The sequence below is a fragment of the Temnothorax americanus genome, unplaced genomic scaffold, assembly GCF_048541705.1.
Source record: "Temnothorax americanus isolate GAGA-0224 unplaced genomic scaffold, ASM4854170v1 Scaffold4, whole genome shotgun sequence".
Taxonomy (NCBI): Eukaryota; Metazoa; Arthropoda; class Insecta; order Hymenoptera; family Formicidae; genus Temnothorax; species Temnothorax americanus.
This window is the reverse complement of record NW_027509547.1, coordinates 5,317,874-5,337,889: the sequence shown is the minus strand read 5'-3', so window position 1 is coordinate 5,337,889 and position 20,016 is coordinate 5,317,874. Positions and strand designations below refer to the sequence as shown.

Below are 20,016 nucleotides of genomic sequence, written 5' to 3'. Positions count from 1 at the left end.
AGGTATTTATCACAGTGCTTGTTACAAGTACTTTTTTCATCATTTTTATCTCGTCACTAAAAGCAATGCAAGGAATTTCGTATATGGTTGCATGAAGCGCAAGAATGAAAATGACGTATACTTAAATGAATATGCAGCATATGACTTTGTGCGGAAAGGACAAGCCGTACAATGTCTCATATGTTTAGCTGCAGTATGTACCATGATGAATAAATTACAATAATTGCGGTAATTCAATTCACAAAATTGAATTAAATTAGTAATATAAATTTATCTCTAGAAAAGACGTACGCGTGATAACAGTTTGGTTAAATCAAAGTAAGATTAGCTTGGAAATTCTGATATTCTTATATAAAACATAAAATATAAAATTTTGTATTAAAAATTACAATAGTTGATATATGATGTTCATTATTCGTTTTTGCAAGAATTCATGCAAAAGAAGACGAAATAAAAGATACACGCATATAACACAGCGGTATTTAGAACCAACGTTGCTCTGCGGATGAATATAATAATGGGACAAAAGTAATCTTTCAAGTCACGTTTCATGCTCGTTATATTAACGTACAACGATCTATTATAAATCACGACTCCCGACTCGGTGAAAGCTAATCCTAGGCAAAGCTTTAGATATTCTTAACAAATCACAGTCGATTGCACGGTTGCGACCCGGCACTTAACGAACTTATCTCGGCTCGCCCCGAGAGAATTGATCACCGAGATATAAGACTTCCGGCACGAATTTCCGAAGCCACCTCAGCCGGCTCCGGCTACGTGATCTCATAAGTAACTGCACAAAAACACGCCTAATCCATTTTCCGCGGCCATGATGCACCAAGCACGTGATCACTATCGTTTTTCTCCATTTCGCAATCCGTTCGGTGCAGTCGCGACTCTTTAAGTTCTGCAACCGGATATAGCGCATCGTTTTATTTCTGTTACCTTTTCCTCATGCGCTTTGCCAATAAGCGGATTAAATAAAACGTCAAAAAAATCGTCCAATATTCTTTTAAAAGTATTATAGTAACGCGTTGGATCGCTGTCTGTCACTTTACACTCTCATCCTTACGTTTTGTGTGGCAGGTTGCAAATCGTGAAACTACTTATATCTCGTATAATTAGATATCTCTTAACATATTCATAGCCAAGTATATATTTTACGTGACTTTTTCTTCACGCCAATTAAATTATTTCACATTACATAAAACAACGAAACATTTAATTTATAGTATTAAATAATTTATAGTATAGTAAATTTGTAGTATTTAATTGCACAAAGATATAATACGTGACGTATTTATTTGACTGTCGCTCCATGGCGATCACCGATGACTGTCATTCATCACCGATGAATGTGTTAATTTTATTGATTTTACACATTGCTGATGTCCTTTTGTCTAATTTCACATGTTTAATACTCGTAAAACTAAACCCGTCTTAAAGAGTGGAGTAGATTAAATCTCAACAAGCACCGTGCACTAACCAGACGGTTTTATGCACTCACGCGGTAACGCTATATACCAGACGGTTCTACGCACGCATTTTTGCATGGTTGCACAGCATAATAGATTCATGAACTATTACGCGTCGTAACCAGCTGACGTGCCGAATTTCAAGACATTATCGCGCGTGTAACAGATGTCGCGCATTTCTAGAAATTGCTCTCAATTTCTCGATCAATTAATCGTATATAGAATTGGTACAGCGCCAAATCGGACCAATCGTTCCCTCGGTTAGCCCAGCTATTGGACTAACGTGTAGTTTTAACGTCGCGTTCACCAAAAATTAAACGCGACATCCTATATACTAGTGACTCGGATTCTAGGGTACTAGGACGTTTCTATCTCGAAGTTTTCCGAGTGGATAAAATGTAATAGCATTAAATTAATTTGTCGATTTTTTAACAATCGATACGTTTCTGTGAAGCAACCGAACAATCTTTCTCTCCAATTGGCCAACTCTCGCCTGTTCTGCACTTTTCTCCAATTACTGTTCCTGATCATTACGTGGATAGATTATACCTCGTTACAGCTCGGACCTCGTATAACCGTATCTCGAAAAATGTAATCGGGAGCTACATTTCGCAAAGGATCTAATACCAGTTAATGCAATTTTCGTTGTGCGGTTACTGCGATGAATCCGATCGCGATATCATTCAATTATTTGCTTTATCGTTTAACAATATTACTTATTCCGAAAATGCTCAGAAATAAAGACTGTCACTTTGAGTAACAAAAATATAATTAATAACGTAAAACGTAAACGGCAAATCTTGTTACGTCTTATCCGAATTTAACTATATGTCTTTCAAATTAGCATAGTTTTTACCTCGGAACAGTTAGTAACTGCTCGATACACACACACATACACACACACACACACACACACACACACACACACACACACACACATCTGTTTTTCACATTATTACGTTTTTTGGGCCAACTCGACTGTACAAACGCACATTAAAGAACTGTACGGAAGGCCGTACTAGAGCAACAAAACTTGCTAGGATAATTACAGAGCAAATAAAACAACAGCGAAATATTCGTTGCGTTAGTTACGTATCAGAATCGCATAACAAATAAATAATAAAAAAAAACATTTTTATCTATTCTTTCGATTATTTGAATAAAAAAAAAACTATCAGAAAACCAAATAACTTGTCAGTATAGCGAAACCAAATTATAAACGTATGATGAAAAAGACATCTCTCTTTGAATGCAGGTAACGGTGATGTACGCGTTAATGGTTGCGAGGTGGCTTGTTTCCGTTATGATAGGACCGCATGCAGTATACATTGCCGTGTAAGCTAATTACCGCGGTATTTTAGCCGCGCGAGACCACTCACCTCGGACTACGAAATTACGCTGAGTTTTGACAAGGAAGTATTCCAAAACAGATATGATTTATTTACCATACTTATTTTCATAGAAATAATTATTAAAATTTAATTAAATTTATCATTACTCGTATACTATATAGTAGATGCATTCAAATAAAAACTAAGATTTAGTGTATTATGTAAACATATTATTTTTTATCTTTACCATTTCTATAATCTTTAGCTACAAGAATAACCGATTAATCCAGTTTATATCTGTGATTAATTTATCGAGAAACTGATTCATGTTTTAAGTAATTAATTAAAATGTAACAAAAAATCTTTTGAATTCGTATTTTCGCATAATGTATTGTTATCAAAGCTTTGAAGCAGCATTACGTGATTCTTAAATTAAATTAGAATCTTTTTTCTCGTCTTTTTCGCAAACACTATGCGGATGTTATTTGCAGTTTATGCAAAACATCTCATTATCTTCGAAAATTCTCTTCAAGTTAAAATAGTGCTCTAGCCATTATTTAATCGTTTGGCGTGAATTAATACAGATCGTTATGCGAGACAGCAGAAAAGAGAGGGCGCCAAGACACAGGAAAGAGAAAGGACTTACGAGAAAATGGTCAGACCGTTATAAGAAGAGAGGGGTCGCAGAGTAGGAGAGGAGATTGAAGGGAGGGAGGAGGGTTGATACGTTCGAGGAGGGTAGCGTTGATGCAGTCGCACCAGCCAGTCAGTGGCTGCTACAGCACAGTAACGCGCGCGCGTGCTCCTTTTCAAATCGTTTTCGGCCTAACAAACGCAGTAAATCAAGAATCTTCGTCGGAATATGACACAAAATTTGTCGGCACGATAATTTTGTGAATCATATTATAGTCACCAATTACACCCGCCGATGCTGCCTTTCGTTTTCCGTCGTTCGCGATTTCGAGTTTTCCGGTAATCCGCGTGTTATACGAGTTATATACGAGTGACGGAAAGGAGAGAGATGACAGCTTCTTGCGAAGTACCCTAGCTTCTAATTTTTTGCACGTGCATCTTGAAATTCGTAAAGCCTCGCGGAAAAGTTGGGTAATGTGGGCAGAGTGTATTGAATTAATGTTACTGTCTTTGCGCAATACAGAATGAAACCTCAAATGAAGATAATAAGTAATGAAATAGGTGGACTTTAACTGGCAAAAAAACCCTTTTGAAGCCCTGATGATGAAATGTTCTCGGGCTTGCAATTCGATTGCACATTTATCTCACGCGTATGTGACATCGACGATTTATTGCTATGGTATTATATCGTTATCGATTGCCCGTTATAACACCCTCCTTCACTCAAATACATTTATCTAAATTTATTCCGGAAATAATTTACAACGGAAGAAATATTAGGTGTAAAACACCGAAGCAGAGAGAAAAAAACAACTCACTTTTTTATATCGTTTTTGTGCACTAAATAACATCACTTGTTTTACCGTTGTAAACGCAGATTTTTTTCTTTCAACAGTTTTTAAATATATATATATGTGAGATATGTATTTTTGATAAAGAGAGTTACACAAACAATCGCTGTGAAAGAATTAAACAAGTTTTTTTGTGCAAGACAAAAAATAATTTTTCTACCGTTAAAACAAGCAGATAAAGAAAAATCGTGAATAAATTCTGATTAAATAGAATTGTTCAATTTGACAATCCGTTATTGTGCACAAAATTTTCGATTAGCTAGTAAAAAATTAAATTAAAAGTTTATACGTGGCGCTTTTTCAATTTGTAGTTTAAATTTAATACAACAAATATACCGTGTGCGACATTCATTTTCTAGATGGAAATTTAATTATAACTAAGAAATGCTATTTAAAAAAATATAGCAGCAATATCATATCGTGCGACATACATAACATTTTTTTTCGTTAGCATTATACTATACTTTTAAGTTGTTTTGTTATAATTTTCACTACGACACACCTTGCGATCTTTATTTACAATAAAAAAATTATATCAAGAAACATATTGCAACCATCTTACTTTAACATGTATGTTTTTGGATAATTCCGAACGTTATCGCGTCGTCGTGTAATCTCAAGTAAATTACTTCCCCGAACCTTGATCAGGACATAATCTAACTTTTCTGCAAAATCACATCGTTAAAAATTCCGAGTACGTGAAGTACATAGCAACCGAAGTTACAACCTAACGGCCAAGTAACTTTGTCTTCTTCTCCAAATAGAAACTTTAGGAACTGCGATCCAAAATCCTATTGAGATTTGAACAATTTACGGCGACAGTTTGAGTAAGATGTAAATTGTCCATTATATTTCATCTAGTTCTAAGCCGAATTGTGCGGTCGCTTTGTGACATATTTGATACAAGTTCAATGAAGATCCTTGCCGCACTTTGGCCCGAATACGGTGAATCATCAATTAATTGGACGGTTTGCAATTACGATTAACTCCGTTGCTTAATTAGCCGCGGTATAGCTGATAGCTTTGAAAATTATCACGACTTCATGATCTATTTTGTTCTTTGTCTACTTAATTTAATAATCAATTACGCATAAGGCAATCACAAATAACGATAAATATATTAAAGAATAAATAATCTTAAATAAAATCATTTCAAAGTGACGATTAGATGAAATGTGTTTTGTATATAGTAAGCAAATTTAATTATTATGTAACTTTCACGTTATGAGAAACGTGCCATATCGTAAACTATTGCATGACACTAATAGTCGTCCATTTAATCATTATACATATATAAGCATACTAAATTATATTAATTACCATAAATATAGATCAGAACAACAGAAGAATGATATTATTATAATATGCATATGAATATCGACTACTCTATGAAACGTAAATAATTAATCATATATCTAAAACTAATAGACTTTGTAGAGACCATAGAAACAAAATTATTATATTCTGTTTCTATTGTTTGTTAATACTGTTTCTCTTTTTCTTCTTTTTAGTTATTCGCTCATTGCTGCTTTACTCTTTGTGTCGTGCATTATTTTATAAAATTGCGCGTGCGCGTTATTGCTAACAATCACCGATCCCGACTCGTGATTGCGTGTTAAACCAACGATGAAAACCAATTGATTTGACGAGCAGATGTTTGCAATCATCAGCGTAAATTTAGCATCCGAAAAACGGCACACCGTTAATAAACAGACGAGGGGCTCCTATCACCGTCGGCAAAATCGACTTTCCCGTACTTACGCTTCGACATCACTACCAAACTGTTGTATACTATTTCGTAATTTATACGATGTTCATCGCGACACTGCACATTATGGAATTTTCAGGTTAAAAATAACATTACTCGTGCAAAATATTATTAGAAAGAATTGAAGAGATGCAGGAAGTAAAGAGTGTAGGAAGATAAATGCATTTGCCTAAATTCTCAATTAATAATAATAATAATATCTATACCGTTATCATTTGATAATAACAAGAGAATTATTAACTTTTCACTAATAATAATATAAAAATTACATAAATTCTGGTGTTCATAAAAATTGATTACGCTATTTGTAAAATTTATAATCAAAATATTATAAATTGCGTTTATATATATTATAAAAATATTGTTATTACTGGTATAATTCATTAAAATAATGAGGAAAATTGCTAAAAATTGCGATTAAAGCAAGTATACAGAATGTGTAATGAATTATTACACCTTTTCTCTTAACAGATGCTTTCATAGATTCATCTTAATTGATAACTTTTTTCTCTTCAGAGAGAACCAATATATAAAACTAGATCAAATATAAAACTTGTACTATCTGTTAAAATATCATAAATTTTAATTAACACGAATTTTTCTTTATCACAATATCAGAATATCAGAATACCAAATAACTGTGTAATTGAGCCATAAAATTTTCGTTAAGGAAAAATATATTCTAAATTCATCAAATTTATCTGAGAGAAACTCTGCACGATTTATAATACAACTTCTATCTCCAGCTTTTGATTGCAATCATCTCTCTCTTCCTCTTTTTCGCTATACACGTACAATACCGATCACGTAGGGACAGGGAGCAACAGGTCGTCTAGAACCGACACTTGGTCATGTTCCTATTGAACGTTCATAGAGATCATAGAGCATTCCCTGGTAAGTAATAATGTATATCCGCGTGCAGAAAAAAATCGTGCAAAAGCATTCCGACACGGTGCAGCGCAGCCATCAAACTTCCGTCGGAGTTTGAGTCGCGCAACAGGTATACATTCAGCAACAACGAATTACAGCCGACCTCGGTCCGTCGATTCTGACGATCGTTCGGCAAGCCGGGAAGTTCCCCAGGAACAACGCAACTTCCAGCGACGTAGCCACGTCGAAGTTTTTAATTACACGAAACCCGGGGTCGTTATCGACGCGCGACCGCACGCCCGCGCTCGCACATCTGCAATTTCTCGGCCATGCAACGCGGCGCTTCGTGACCGAGCAATTTAAACTTGTGGCTTGCACGATACCACCTGCGGGTTCGAAGCTCGGAAGATCTAAAAAAATACCCGATAGCAAAGTCGTCGTCAATCTGATGGCGTTAGATAATGATTGTCTATATATATAGATACGATGTGTACTCAGTTCATTTCGCTATTGTTAAATGTATGTTGTTTTTAACGCATAAATCCGTATTTTGCCTTCTATACAGAAGAGCATAATAACACGTTCAAAAATATTTGTGTTTTGTTGTTTATGTATGCTTAATATTAATCACGAAATCAATAAAAAAAGAATCAGTTACATTTGCCCGTAAAATACTTTAATATCCAATTAAGTATAAAACGTTAAAACAAATCAAAAAGATGTTAAGCGTAATAGGTCATAAATATTATTTTTTTTTTTTCGAGAATCAAAGGGGGAGATGATAAATTATGAGAATAACGGTATAAGATCCAGGTCAGCGATAAATCTGTTCCAACTTTTACGTGTAAATGACGCCGTTTAAATCGGCAAATGTTTCGACGAGTAAACTCACAGTTAACGCGCCATATTTCATTCTTTAGTCTTTACGTAAAAAAGTTGACAAATTGTGACAGCCTAGTGGTCGCATATAAAATTTGCACAAAGCATAGAAGAAATGTGCAACACCGGGAAAGACCAGGTCCTATATAATAAAAGCAAATGGAAGATTACGTGAGCATCGTGGCGACACATGTATGTTGTCCCTCTGTACTGTCAAGCTCTCCTCTTACATTAGCATATTGGTAGCATATGTCGCGACATATCGTTCCTCAGGAAACTACATGCCTTCTGCGTAAATCTCAAGATGCGCCTCAATTATAATTGTAAAGCTTATAAATTGTATTTCCAATTAAGTTGGTAATCATAAATATTTTTTCGTTATCTTGCCCTCTCCCAGTATTGTTAATTAAATATTTTACGTACATCAATATACATATATTTTTTAGAATCTAAAAATATTAATTTTATATATATAAATTATGATTTATTTTTCAATATAATATCTTTATCTTAAAGTGTCATCGAATTGAAAGTAGCATGGCGCAACATTCCACTTGTGAATCAGTTGCTGCTCACTTCTGATATACGTCATACATATGAAATACGAAAAGCGAGATCAATCGAATCCCCCTCAATCCGCGCTGGCACATCCTTTCCGTCGATCGTGCGCAAGGCCTCCGATCTTCCGTTCGAAGCTGATATCGCTCTTCCGTTGATATTGCCAAGGAAGAGTAGGGACGTAAATCATCGTGAATTCAAAGCCCGAGGCGGACAAGCGAAAGCTACGGGCAACATCGAATTCAACAACGTGCCGGAAACCCGAAACTAAGTAACAAACAACATAATTTATCGATTATGACGTCATGAAGTTTCTGCTTCTGGCACTATTGAGCTGCATCTGCTCGGCCGACGATCAACGCTTCAAGTCTATCAAACAATGGGCCAGAAAAATCGACATCTCAAAGACTGACAATATCACGCCCATACCGTTATTGAACAAATATGTGGATTTGATGACGGACACCGTGAGGCTACGTCACCATGATGATCGCATGAGTATACGTTTGAGTCATTTTCGCGATGAACTACATCATCCGATTAGACATCGACGTCACCAATTTCGATCGATGGAACCGAACGGTCTGGTCCATGACTTTAGCTGGCCAATAAAGAAGGAAGCGGTGGTCGAAGGTGATCTCGTGCTGGGTGGCTTGATGATGGTTCACGAGAGGGAGGACACCTTTACGTGCGGACCCGTGATGCCTCAGGGAGGTGTACAAGCGTTAGAAGCAATGCTCTACACCTTGGATATCCTCAATCAACGAGAAATTGTTCCGGGAGTTAAGATCGGGGCGCACATACTCGATGACTGCGACAAGGATACGTACGGTCTTGAAATGGCGGTAGATTTCATCAAGGGTACGTACTCGTAGATTTATTGAAACTTAATATAGCGAGCTCTTTATTACTTCGTATATTAATTGTTCTCGTACAAAAGGAAACAGCAAGTTGAGAATGATCTTAAGATCGAGTATTTTCATCTTTAATACGTTATTATCTTTCTAATTCAACGATCGTTCATAAAAATTATCAAATATCAGAATTCATCGTTTATTACTGATTGTGTGTGTGAGATGCATTACAGATTCAATAAATAACACGTATTTTTGAATATTGTTTAATATGTGAACTTATTCATCGTTTGTGGATCGCTCTCTAATTAATACAGTACTCAAGAGAAAACCCGTACACTCTTTATAAGGCTGCACTCATATATGTCAATGTGTGATGGAACATAAATTTCTCATCAAAGTTGATGTTTGATGCTAACAACACATATTATCAGTACACTATTACGTGAATAGTATTCAGTGAAATCATTCACGTTTCGTCATTGTCTCGTACAAAACAACATATGTCATCAATAATGATGTTTAATAACAGGTTAATATTATAATACCGCAATAAGCTCTCTTTTCGTTGGCCGTTCATAATGCTATAAAATGCCATGCGCATTAGAATAATTTGGTACTAAAATTTATTGTGTACTAAACGTATTTTTTTACTCAGATTTTCAGAAATTATTAGAAATAGTAATAGATTCGAAAAATATAATTATATATAGATATTAAAATAAAGTTATATGTGTGTTAATTGATAAAAAAAGTTTCAAAATCAGATAAATAAAGTTGAATAAATTGAATGTCGATCTCCGAAATATATCGCGTATTAATTTCTCATGTATCGTATTAATTACAAATCTATAAAACGATTATAGAGACATCGTATCTGAAAAATGAAGATCGAATTACACGATTAGATCAGACAGCCACGTTTCATAACACGAGTACGTAGCAATTAAGACTGTTAATTCTTATATAAAGCCGGATTTTTCTATATTTATATTGCATATTGCTATAGCAAAAACAAAGATATAGTATGAATATCTAAGTTACTGCTAAGAACGATTCAGACGAAATTAACTTAGCACAAGCACTGAATATTTAGTCAGCGCCTTTACCTGCTCATATATAGAGAGCAATTTTTTAAAAATTCTCTTTCCGAGATAAATTTAAATAAAAATCCTCGCCCACGGTCTTTTCAGGGTAGTCCTCTCTCTCTTCTTGCACGTAAAAAAGAGAGACGTGACTTCCAAATGATGTAAGGATGGCTGCTAAAAAATCAAGCAGCGGAAAGCGAGTCGCAGCCATTCGTTGATTCTAAGCGGTGGAGTAGAAAATCCTAGATCGGTTTATGAATTTCAATGCACTCCGGGAGATGAAATGTCATATCTTCTGCGTGAGATATACGTAAGCACGTGGACAATTTTATTCACAACAGCTAATCGTTTGAAAACTTGACTGCTCTTGGCGTAAGGATATTATGCATGACGTATCAAATTGGTTTCGCAGGAAATACGTAAAATTTGTAATACGCAAAGTCAAATGCTCTGCATATTCGACAGTTACAACAAACATGACCGACATGCGTAAAAGGTTACGAGTACAACTTGAAAAACTCACTTAAAAATTGCGCAGAAGGGAACTATATTTCTATCTTAATGCGTGATGTATATGTATATGCTATTCACAGTTAGCTTTATTTTATGGTGCTCTATTTACTTCTTCGCCCTACTCGTTAATTATTTTTCTTTACTACATTTGCCCCGCGACGCACATTCTTAATTCTACTTCCGTCCTACTTCCCTAACGTAGCATGATCAAAAATGTTTTTGCTACAGGCTTACAAGATCATACATCTCCATAGATATCTGTTTATCCCACTTGAGGCAGCAAAAGATAAGAGAAAATTACAAACAGTCTTCGTTAAAAGTAATTTTGTTAATAATTAAAAGTTAGCTAAAGTATTTTAAAAAAAAATAATCATTCTGCAATAAAAATTAGCATTCCTATATAATCGTTAAGTTTCTAATGAGCGTATTATGCTAATACTAATTTGTATACTCGATTATTACTTAATTTACTAATTTTTATATTATGATAATTTCTAGATGTTTTGTGTATCAGCAAAAATAGTTAATGGTCTTCATCATTTGCTAATAAGTTTGCTGAATGTAGTTAAATAAAATGAAGTTAAATTTGATCACATTATATGTAAAAATAGAAAAGTTATCTATACGTGTCTCCACTTTTTCCAATTATATGTTCCATGCAATTATAACTGTTATTTTTAATTTTAAGTGTACCTTACAAATTCCAAAGCGTTGTAACTCTTTTGGGTTAAAAATTTGAATATCTTTTTACTCCCGTTTTTCATTAAAACACAGCATCACAATTTGCAACGTTCATTGCATACAGATAGCTTTCAAGAAAAAAAAAGGAAAATATGATCTATCTGGTACAAAATGAAAAACCTATGCTATCAGCTATATACATTCGAACAAAAATGTTCAATTTAAACGCTAATTTGGAAGAACAAATTAACTTCGCAACTACTTACGATTCGTGCAAGTGATCAAAAGTTTGGCGCAGACGGTGCATATAACGATGTATACGCACATATGCATTATTCATATTCAAAAGAGATGCCAATAGGTACCATAACAGATTTTTCCTTCAAGTTTTATTTGTCATTATTTATGTATTTTATGCGTTAATTAAATACAGGAAAGTCTCAGTTTATAATAAAAAATTATGCAATTCAATTCAATCGTAAATAATTATAATTCAATGATCAAAGAAAAATAAATGCAACGATTATAAGAGTTTATTTTCACATTATGCGCAATAAATTTAAATTAATTTAAAACTGATTACAGTAAATATAATGTATATATTAGCGCGTCAGTTATGGTTTTGACGTGTAATTTTAGAATTAAAAATTGCACAGTGCATTAGCGCATATTAGTACAGCATGAAGCGCATAAATTTAAATGACTGTTTAATTTAGTATTCGCTCAATCTTTTGCTGTGATGAGAAAAAGTATTAGTCACTAGATTCTACTTCATAGATGCCCTGTCTTTATGATCCTAGTTATTAAATTTTGTTACAAAATGACTTGGCACGACTCCATTATACGGACGATATAATCTTGACGTTAATAAATACGGAGTGAAAACGTACACCCGGGTTGTATTAGCTGTATAAATTTGAAGGAGATCCGGGATTACATAAGCACGAGTTAGGGTTGCCACAATGGATAATTATACCTTGGAAACTTTACACCGTTGTCTGGAAGAAATCGTCATTCTTAGTAGATCTTATCCTCACAATAACGTTGGAAGACCGCGAAAATTTTCTCCAATATTTCGTGTCCGTCTGTGCCGCGAGTTTAAAGTTTCAATGCGTACTTTGTTGTTACGGGAAAACGAATTATTATCATCAGTTATCTATGTCATGACGATACAAAACTTTTTAGCTGACGATTTTAACAGCTCGAGATCACAGCAGAGCAACTTTCTATCGGGGTTGAAATTTCTCACAATATTTATTATGTTGCTATATACTTTTTGTCTCCTACAAAATTGCAAGATCTGCGAATGAGAACTATTTAATCTTTTCATTTTTAAAAATTTCTCTATTTGGTAAAAAACTCTAGTTAAATAGAAATATAGTTATGTGAATTAATCACAAAGTACTCGCGTATAATTGTGAAGATTGTTTCTAGTGTTTCTATAAAGTCACACAGCGTTGTCAACGTTCATTTATTATCTTGTATTTTATTTCATTCTTCTCGACAATTTTGTCATCGCATGCATACAAAATTTAGAGAATATTCAATATCAATAAATAATATAAATCCAAAGCAATAAAATTGAGATAGGTAAAAAATAAGATCACATTTCAAAGTCGTACGAACAGTCGAAAAAATCACTGTCCAAAAAATAGGATTCTTTGTCATCAATATTTGTCATTTTTTTATCTCCTCTGAACAAAAGACAGCGACCGCACGTGTTCGACTCCTTTGACATCCATTCACGTTAGATATTCGATCGCATAAATTTCGGCAACCCGCATTACGATCCGTGATCACGATAGACGTCGACAGACGAGACGGGAAGAAATGGGTGATAACAAATGGTTCAATGTACCTTCTTACGTGATGACTTTCATCAATGTATGAAATTAAATAAGGTAACTTCTATCATAATTAAATCACCTAGCAATGCATATATTTTTCTATTAATAATAAATGTGTTGTAATAAATTAAACAGAACGGGTGAAATTGCATATTTCTTTCCGTCAATTTTCTTTCTATATATTAATTTAATACGTTTTATGTGTTATAATTACAATATAATATAAATATAAATAAAATGCGTATCTCTAATAAAATGCGTAACAAAGTTACTGATTAAAGTTACTGATTTATTTTATGAAATTATGCTATTTATTCATAAAATATAGATACGTTTATCCACTTCTTCATTTATATCTTATATTTACGGTGTTCTCTTTGTGACAACTTTTCTGGCCATTTTCGCACCATTTGAAACAGAAATAACCCCTTAATGTAATTAAAACGCTCGAACAAAGAAAATTATGAAATCGACTTTAATTTCCGCGCTGATACTATTATACTAACACTTATGTGTGGTTATCAAAGCATCGCTCTCCTTTAAATAACATTCAGCAAAAATGATTCCGGTGTATTTTGTGACTTCCATTCGCTATCTGCAAATGATATGCACTCACGTAACACGCGTCTTTTACCGTTCTTGTGGAAATTTATCCAATTTTATCTGATTGTATCCAGCGTCAAGATAAAAGTACCTTTGATTTGAAAAAAAAAGAGGACAAAAGAGAAAAAGAAAGAAAGAGAACAAGAAGTCGTATAAGGGAGATTTCGGGGTTTACGTCAGTTATCGTTTACTCGACAGCCTCTGGGTGAATTAAAGAAACGGCAGTTAAACCAACTGGTGAAATATATCCGCAGAGTTTCAGGGGACATTCCAAGATGGCACCGATGGGAGCTTTTGCTCTATTTTATCAATTCGACCCTCGGGGGCTAGCCGCACCGCGGAAAAAGCGACCAACATAGCTTGCTATTTCGCACATGAGACCATCGAACGATTAACCTATCTCAAAAGCATTCATGAAAAGGTTGAATCAGCACATACAATTTATTCGTCGGAAAAACGATGAATATGCAGATAGCATATTTTTTAGGCTTCAAATTGAGCAGAAATGATAAATAAGTATTATCATAAGTTATTTCGCGCTATTTAATATAGATATAACCGAACCTATTATACAAAAATATATGCATAAGATGATTATTTTTTTATCGATTTATTATAATAGTATATTGATATAACTGAAAATTTTTAATTAAATCCTATGTACGATATACTTAAAACTGTAAATATAATAAAATAAATTGTACAAAATGGAATTCCTTCGAACTTTTTTAATCTCCACGGAATGTAAGTTTCGAGCTCATTAAAATTTCCCATTTTACACAGCAATAAATTACGCTGGATAATGCATAAAGAAACAACAACGAACAAATTAATAACCAACAAACGAGAGTGGACGTCATGTCAATTTTTTTTATTCGTTCATTAAAATAAATCTTGTGGTAGAGATATTACAGTCACTTAAAAAAAGTAATAAGTTATTTCTTCTTCTAATTTTTTTAGAACACCAACTTTTATTTCCTTTTTTACTCTTATCTTATTGATTATTATTGTGCTTTATATAAAGCGTTAGCATTGTCGACATTGTTTTATCAGGAGGTAATAACACGTTTCAACAATAAAACAAAAAATATCCGAAAGCTACAATGTGGGAAGCTTTACAAAAATTGCACAAAAACTTTAATTCGTACCCCATCCATAAATTAAACACTGTAATGAATTCTTTTACCATCGAATAATTACGAATAATAACCAGATCTCAAATTAAATCAAGTATCAAAGAAGAAATTATAGAATCTCAAATTTTAATTAATAAATTAGTACTATTCAATGTCAAGTATATAAATAATATTAATTAAAATTAATTAAAATAATTACTTTGATATATGTGCATACTTCTGATAAAACATTTCGCGAACTTTATTGTACGACGATGTTATAAAACATTTTAGATTCAGATTCAATTCGCACTTATCTCAAGCATAGAATTTCACTGGTCCGGCAAAAATCCCGATAAACATACGCCGATAACCGGAAAGAGCTCTCCCGTTAGGGCACTCGTTTGGAAGGAACGTGGTAAAACTGTAGTCCACGCGACGCGTACCAACGTCCCGGCAGTTATTCGTTGCCCACAGAATTGCTTCCGCTCCGTGAGATATGCACGTTATCTCCATAAATGAACGATATTGCAAAAAATAGCATTTCACTTTATCTCAAAAGGGGAGAACAAAGTACCAAAACGTACGGCAGTTAAAAATATACGCGCGTTCCGCAAAAAAGCACGCGTATGCAATTTGTAAAAATATCCCCTGCCAGATTTTCGGACGCTTTGCAATTCACATTGTTGATACGCATTGCATTAAATGATATATCCTCGGGAAACAATTTCGATTGTACCTGAGGGAATGGCTGACAATGTTTCGTTAAAAACCGGCAAAAATCGATTTCACCTTGCTTGCTGCCTGGCGCAAAGCGACAACCGTTCATGTTTTTTTGATAAAATTGCAATAGATAAATTGAGGTTGACAATGTATTCGTTAAAAATACTCATTTTACAGATGTTCATTAATGCAATTTTGCGCAATGAGTAAGTTACAATGCTACGTTCAACGTGAAAAAAAATAATATCTTTTCCAATTAAATATAAATATTGGCTATATAAAAACTAACAAAGCTAATTGAAGTTCAGAATACAGCAATATTTATGATATTGCAATTTACGTTATTTACTTGAAAATGTATCACTCCGCATAATGTCATATAATTGTATAATTATTAAAATCCATTTACATTTGATTGTGATAGTTTATTTAAATATTACGAAAATGTCCGTTTGAAAACATAATACCCAAAGGTAAAAAATTGATCGTTATATCTGAATCCAAATTAATCTTATACACGCTGATACGAAACACGCTACTAAAATTAAAACCTTAGTACCTCCGGTCGTCTTCCTTTTTTATCAAGATAGAAAAAACAGTTCAAATATTACATCTCTGCAAAACGTATGATTTAAACTCACCGATCTCATAAAATTTTATCTCAAAAGTTTAATCGGGAGCTTTTCACGTTGATAACGAGAAAACTAACCGCGATCCGCGATTAGAAGCAGACACGTCAGACACGCAGCACGAAATGTATAGAAAATTAAAAACATAATAAAAGTATAGTGTTTTTCTTGCGCTTTGATCTTTAAAACGAGCACACAAGACCCTTCGACATCGCGATATAGCTGCTTCGGACACATCACATTTCAAACATCGCGGAATCATCGAACACTGTCACAAGAGGAATAACATGCAAAATCTCCAAGACTTCCACGATATTTCATCGCGCAATGTTCCATTTTATCTCAAAAAGAAAACTACGACTTGTTTTATAGCAGTATATTGTGTATCGTGAAAAAACTAAGCAACTTTTTGCGCATAATTTCTTGTAAAGAAGAATTCGTTTTCTCGTTATACACTGTACTTTATACATATTTTTTGCAATACCGATGAGCTCAAGCAGAATAATACAATGTTTCTTTAAAAAAAGAAGACATAGTCAATAAAATTAAATAAAGAGTACTCGTTAGTTTTCTCCGTCCACTCAGCAATTCTGCGAACAAAGACGGAAAAAGGAAAAAGGGAAGGGCTTCACTTCGAAGAGTTACCTTAGAAACGACGCGTCTCGTGTGACGCCCCAAGTCACAGTAGGCTCTCTTTTCTAACCCTCTATTATATTGGTTCTTTTTTATCAAGAAGGTCAATATCGAAAATCTGTAAGTTCTGTCAAACTGATAAAAATACTATCACATGTTTTCATTCACATATCACTTTCAACAACGATGATTCAAAAATTTGATATGGCTCAACAACGGATCTCTATCTATATACAATGTAACATTTTGTCAAAACTATGAAATATATGTAGATCAGAGAATCAAACATACGAAGTCGCGGAACAATTTTTTTAGATAACAATATCATTTTGGCTTACTAAAGCAGTGATCGATCAGAAATTTAGACACTGCTCAATTTCATATGTACTGTAAAAAGATGCTACAATTGCTTTCTTATACAAAACATAGCATTGGTAGCTTCAATCAATTGTAACTCACATATGTAATATCTTGCTATATATATATAATTTCTTGCATTGTAACAATATCCTTTTATTATTTAAAATATTAAATGAGAAATTGAATACAATAACATTGCGTAAATAACACGTAAGTAGCTTATATACGTCTAAAAGAATAAATTTGAAGTTTAAAATCTTCATTATTTAAGATAAAAGAGCAAAAAATCAGGACATATATTACTATTCATAATATTCAGAATTTTGCCGTATATATAAGAAAGAAAGAGTACTTAAAAATAAAATTTATGTAATAGTAATATAAGTCGACTTATGCTATTGTTACGTCCAATTCCTCACATGCATGTTGTACCATTATCCCGATTATAAATCCAACGTAAATCTGCATTTTATGTGAGGATATAAACCTGGTCGAACAACTGTATGTGTATTATAAATAAAAGTTATTACGGTTTCTGCTTATTCTGCAAAATTATATACGTAACAGAATTATTCGGGTTACATAAACGCAATTAAATGCGGCTTCGGCCATAATTTCTGCAGTACTATTCAGTCATTAATTTCATATCCGATTAGCTCAAATCGAAAAATGATCCTTCTCTGGACATTCACACATTTATGAATTGTAAAATAATACCGAGTAATATAATTTGCCAACTTGTGAGATCGCATAAATTTAGTTTTGCAACTTGTTTATATCTTTTTACGTGTATAATCATTATTACTTTCATCACCTTATTGGTAATAAAAATTAGTGATTTTAAATTTGTGCACTCTTTTTTTCTTGCAATATACATTGATCAATAATAAAGAAATATTTTAAAACATAAAATGCCCGTCACGTCTCGTGATTTGGAAGATATCTCCTTTAATTCCTTATTGCGCTCAAGACGCAACTCGAAGTCTAGTCTGCTTCGTTCGCGTTTTCAATAGCTACTTGAATACCCGCGGGGTTTTTGCGATGCAGAACGTTTTGAGAACCGATCCGACTCTCAAAATACAAGAGAAGTCACTTTCTCGAGTGAAATCTTTAAAGAATAGTTGAAATTCACCTTTTGGAATTATCTCACGATAGTGCGAGGATATATACGCGTTAACGGTAATAATATATAATTTAAATATTAAATTGAATAAATAATTATTTATTCCAAATCTAATTTATATTTTGAAAAACTGCCGATTTTTGTACAAGTATATTTCTTTATCATATTTAGAATAAATAAATATTATTGATGTTAATAAATATTGAATTTCATATTTATAACTAAAAATTCCTGTCGCATCGCGTTAAATTAAACTAAATTTTATTTTTTTATTTTTACTCGTGAAATGTTTTCATTTAATATTAAACATTAAATAATCTTTAAATAATTTCTTTATAAATGGCAAGAAAATCGCTAGTACCCTCTACATGCTCATTATAATTATTTCTAAATTTATTTTAAAATTTCTAACAAAAGATATCCAAAAGTAAAGCAGCGTTTTTTACAATAACTCTACAAAAAGTTCGCTCGTACTCTGCCTGCGTTTAGTCAATAAATAAAATATGACAACGTGCAATATTTCTGCAGCTACCTCATATATTTTATTGGCAGCCATAAAATATTATAGACGTAGATATGAAGCTAGAATAACAAGTGCAATTTTGTAGTTTTTAAACGTGTCAATAATATCCAACATTTTTATAAAAACTGTTAGAAAAAAAATACCTATATCTTAATAACGTTCCGGATTTTTTTATAACGCACTTTTATGTACATTCTGATATTTCTTTTTTTAATTTTATTTTATACATATATGTATGCATTTATGCATGTACGCATGTATGCATGTATATACGTATATAGCATACATGGTGCGCATAGGATGAAAAGTGAGACAGTATATTTATATGAGTTTTTGGTCAGTATTACTATAAATACTATAGCGAAAGATTTTCAATTTTTATCAATTCTACATAGATTTTTATTTTATCTATTCTACATTATAGATATATCAATTTCTCACTCCTCGATCTGAGAAAGAACACTCAAAGATGTCAAGAGATTCGACTCGCATAACTCCATTTCAAAATGATTAAATAGAAACTCATTTCTTATATATATTTCTGTAATGATATCCTCTTTTAAACTAATCGCCTTTGTTATCGGAGCTGAGTCAAAAAAGGAAAATTTCTTTTGTCGAAGAAAGCTTCTTGTCACGCTATTCTTTTCTGTTCGTTCAGCTATCCTAGTCCCACGGGTTTACATCTAGCAAAACACCTATCGCGTAACAAAAACGAAAAAAACTTTCGTGACATCCTGCTCTTATTTAAAACTTCTTTTACTTTTAACTTGTACGCTCACAGAATTTGATAGTAGAGCATTGCTTGATAGAATATAGTTCAAATTAATTATAAAAAGCCAAAGAAGAAAAAGTTCTTCTCTTTATTTGTATTTTATTTTAACAGAATTTGTGGAAAAAAAATCTTAATTAAAAACTAAATTAAAGCCGGTTATTTTAAGACACCTGCATATTTCATATTA

The 20,016-nt window shown here is 33.1% G+C and overlaps 2 protein-coding genes across 8 annotated transcripts in view; one reads left to right on the top strand and one right to left on the bottom strand.

The window, feature by feature from the left end:
- Positions 1-20,016, top strand: part of Glurb (metabotropic glutamate receptor B) — a 124,155-nt gene that overhangs the window by 53,194 nt on the left and 50,945 nt on the right. Inside the window, exons 1-3 of one of the 7 annotated variants that reach the window (XM_077415229.1) lie at positions 3,566-3,845; positions 3,963-4,118; positions 8,324-9,226. The exons of 4 other annotated variants lie outside the window; for them this stretch is intronic. In XM_077415229.1, coding sequence (XP_077271355.1) covers positions 8,671-9,226 — 556 coding nt within the window. In that variant the 5' untranslated portion in view covers positions 3,566-3,845; positions 3,963-4,118; positions 8,324-8,670. Of the gene's footprint in view, positions 1-3,565; positions 4,119-8,323; positions 9,227-20,016 lie in introns of those variants that run through there. 2 more of the 7 variants (XM_077415230.1, XM_077415228.1) reach the window with 2 other exon arrangements.
- LOC143902387 (UNC93-like protein) overlaps positions 1-20,016 on the bottom strand; it is a 126,339-nt gene that overhangs the window by 72,726 nt on the left and 33,597 nt on the right. The window lies entirely within an intron of this gene.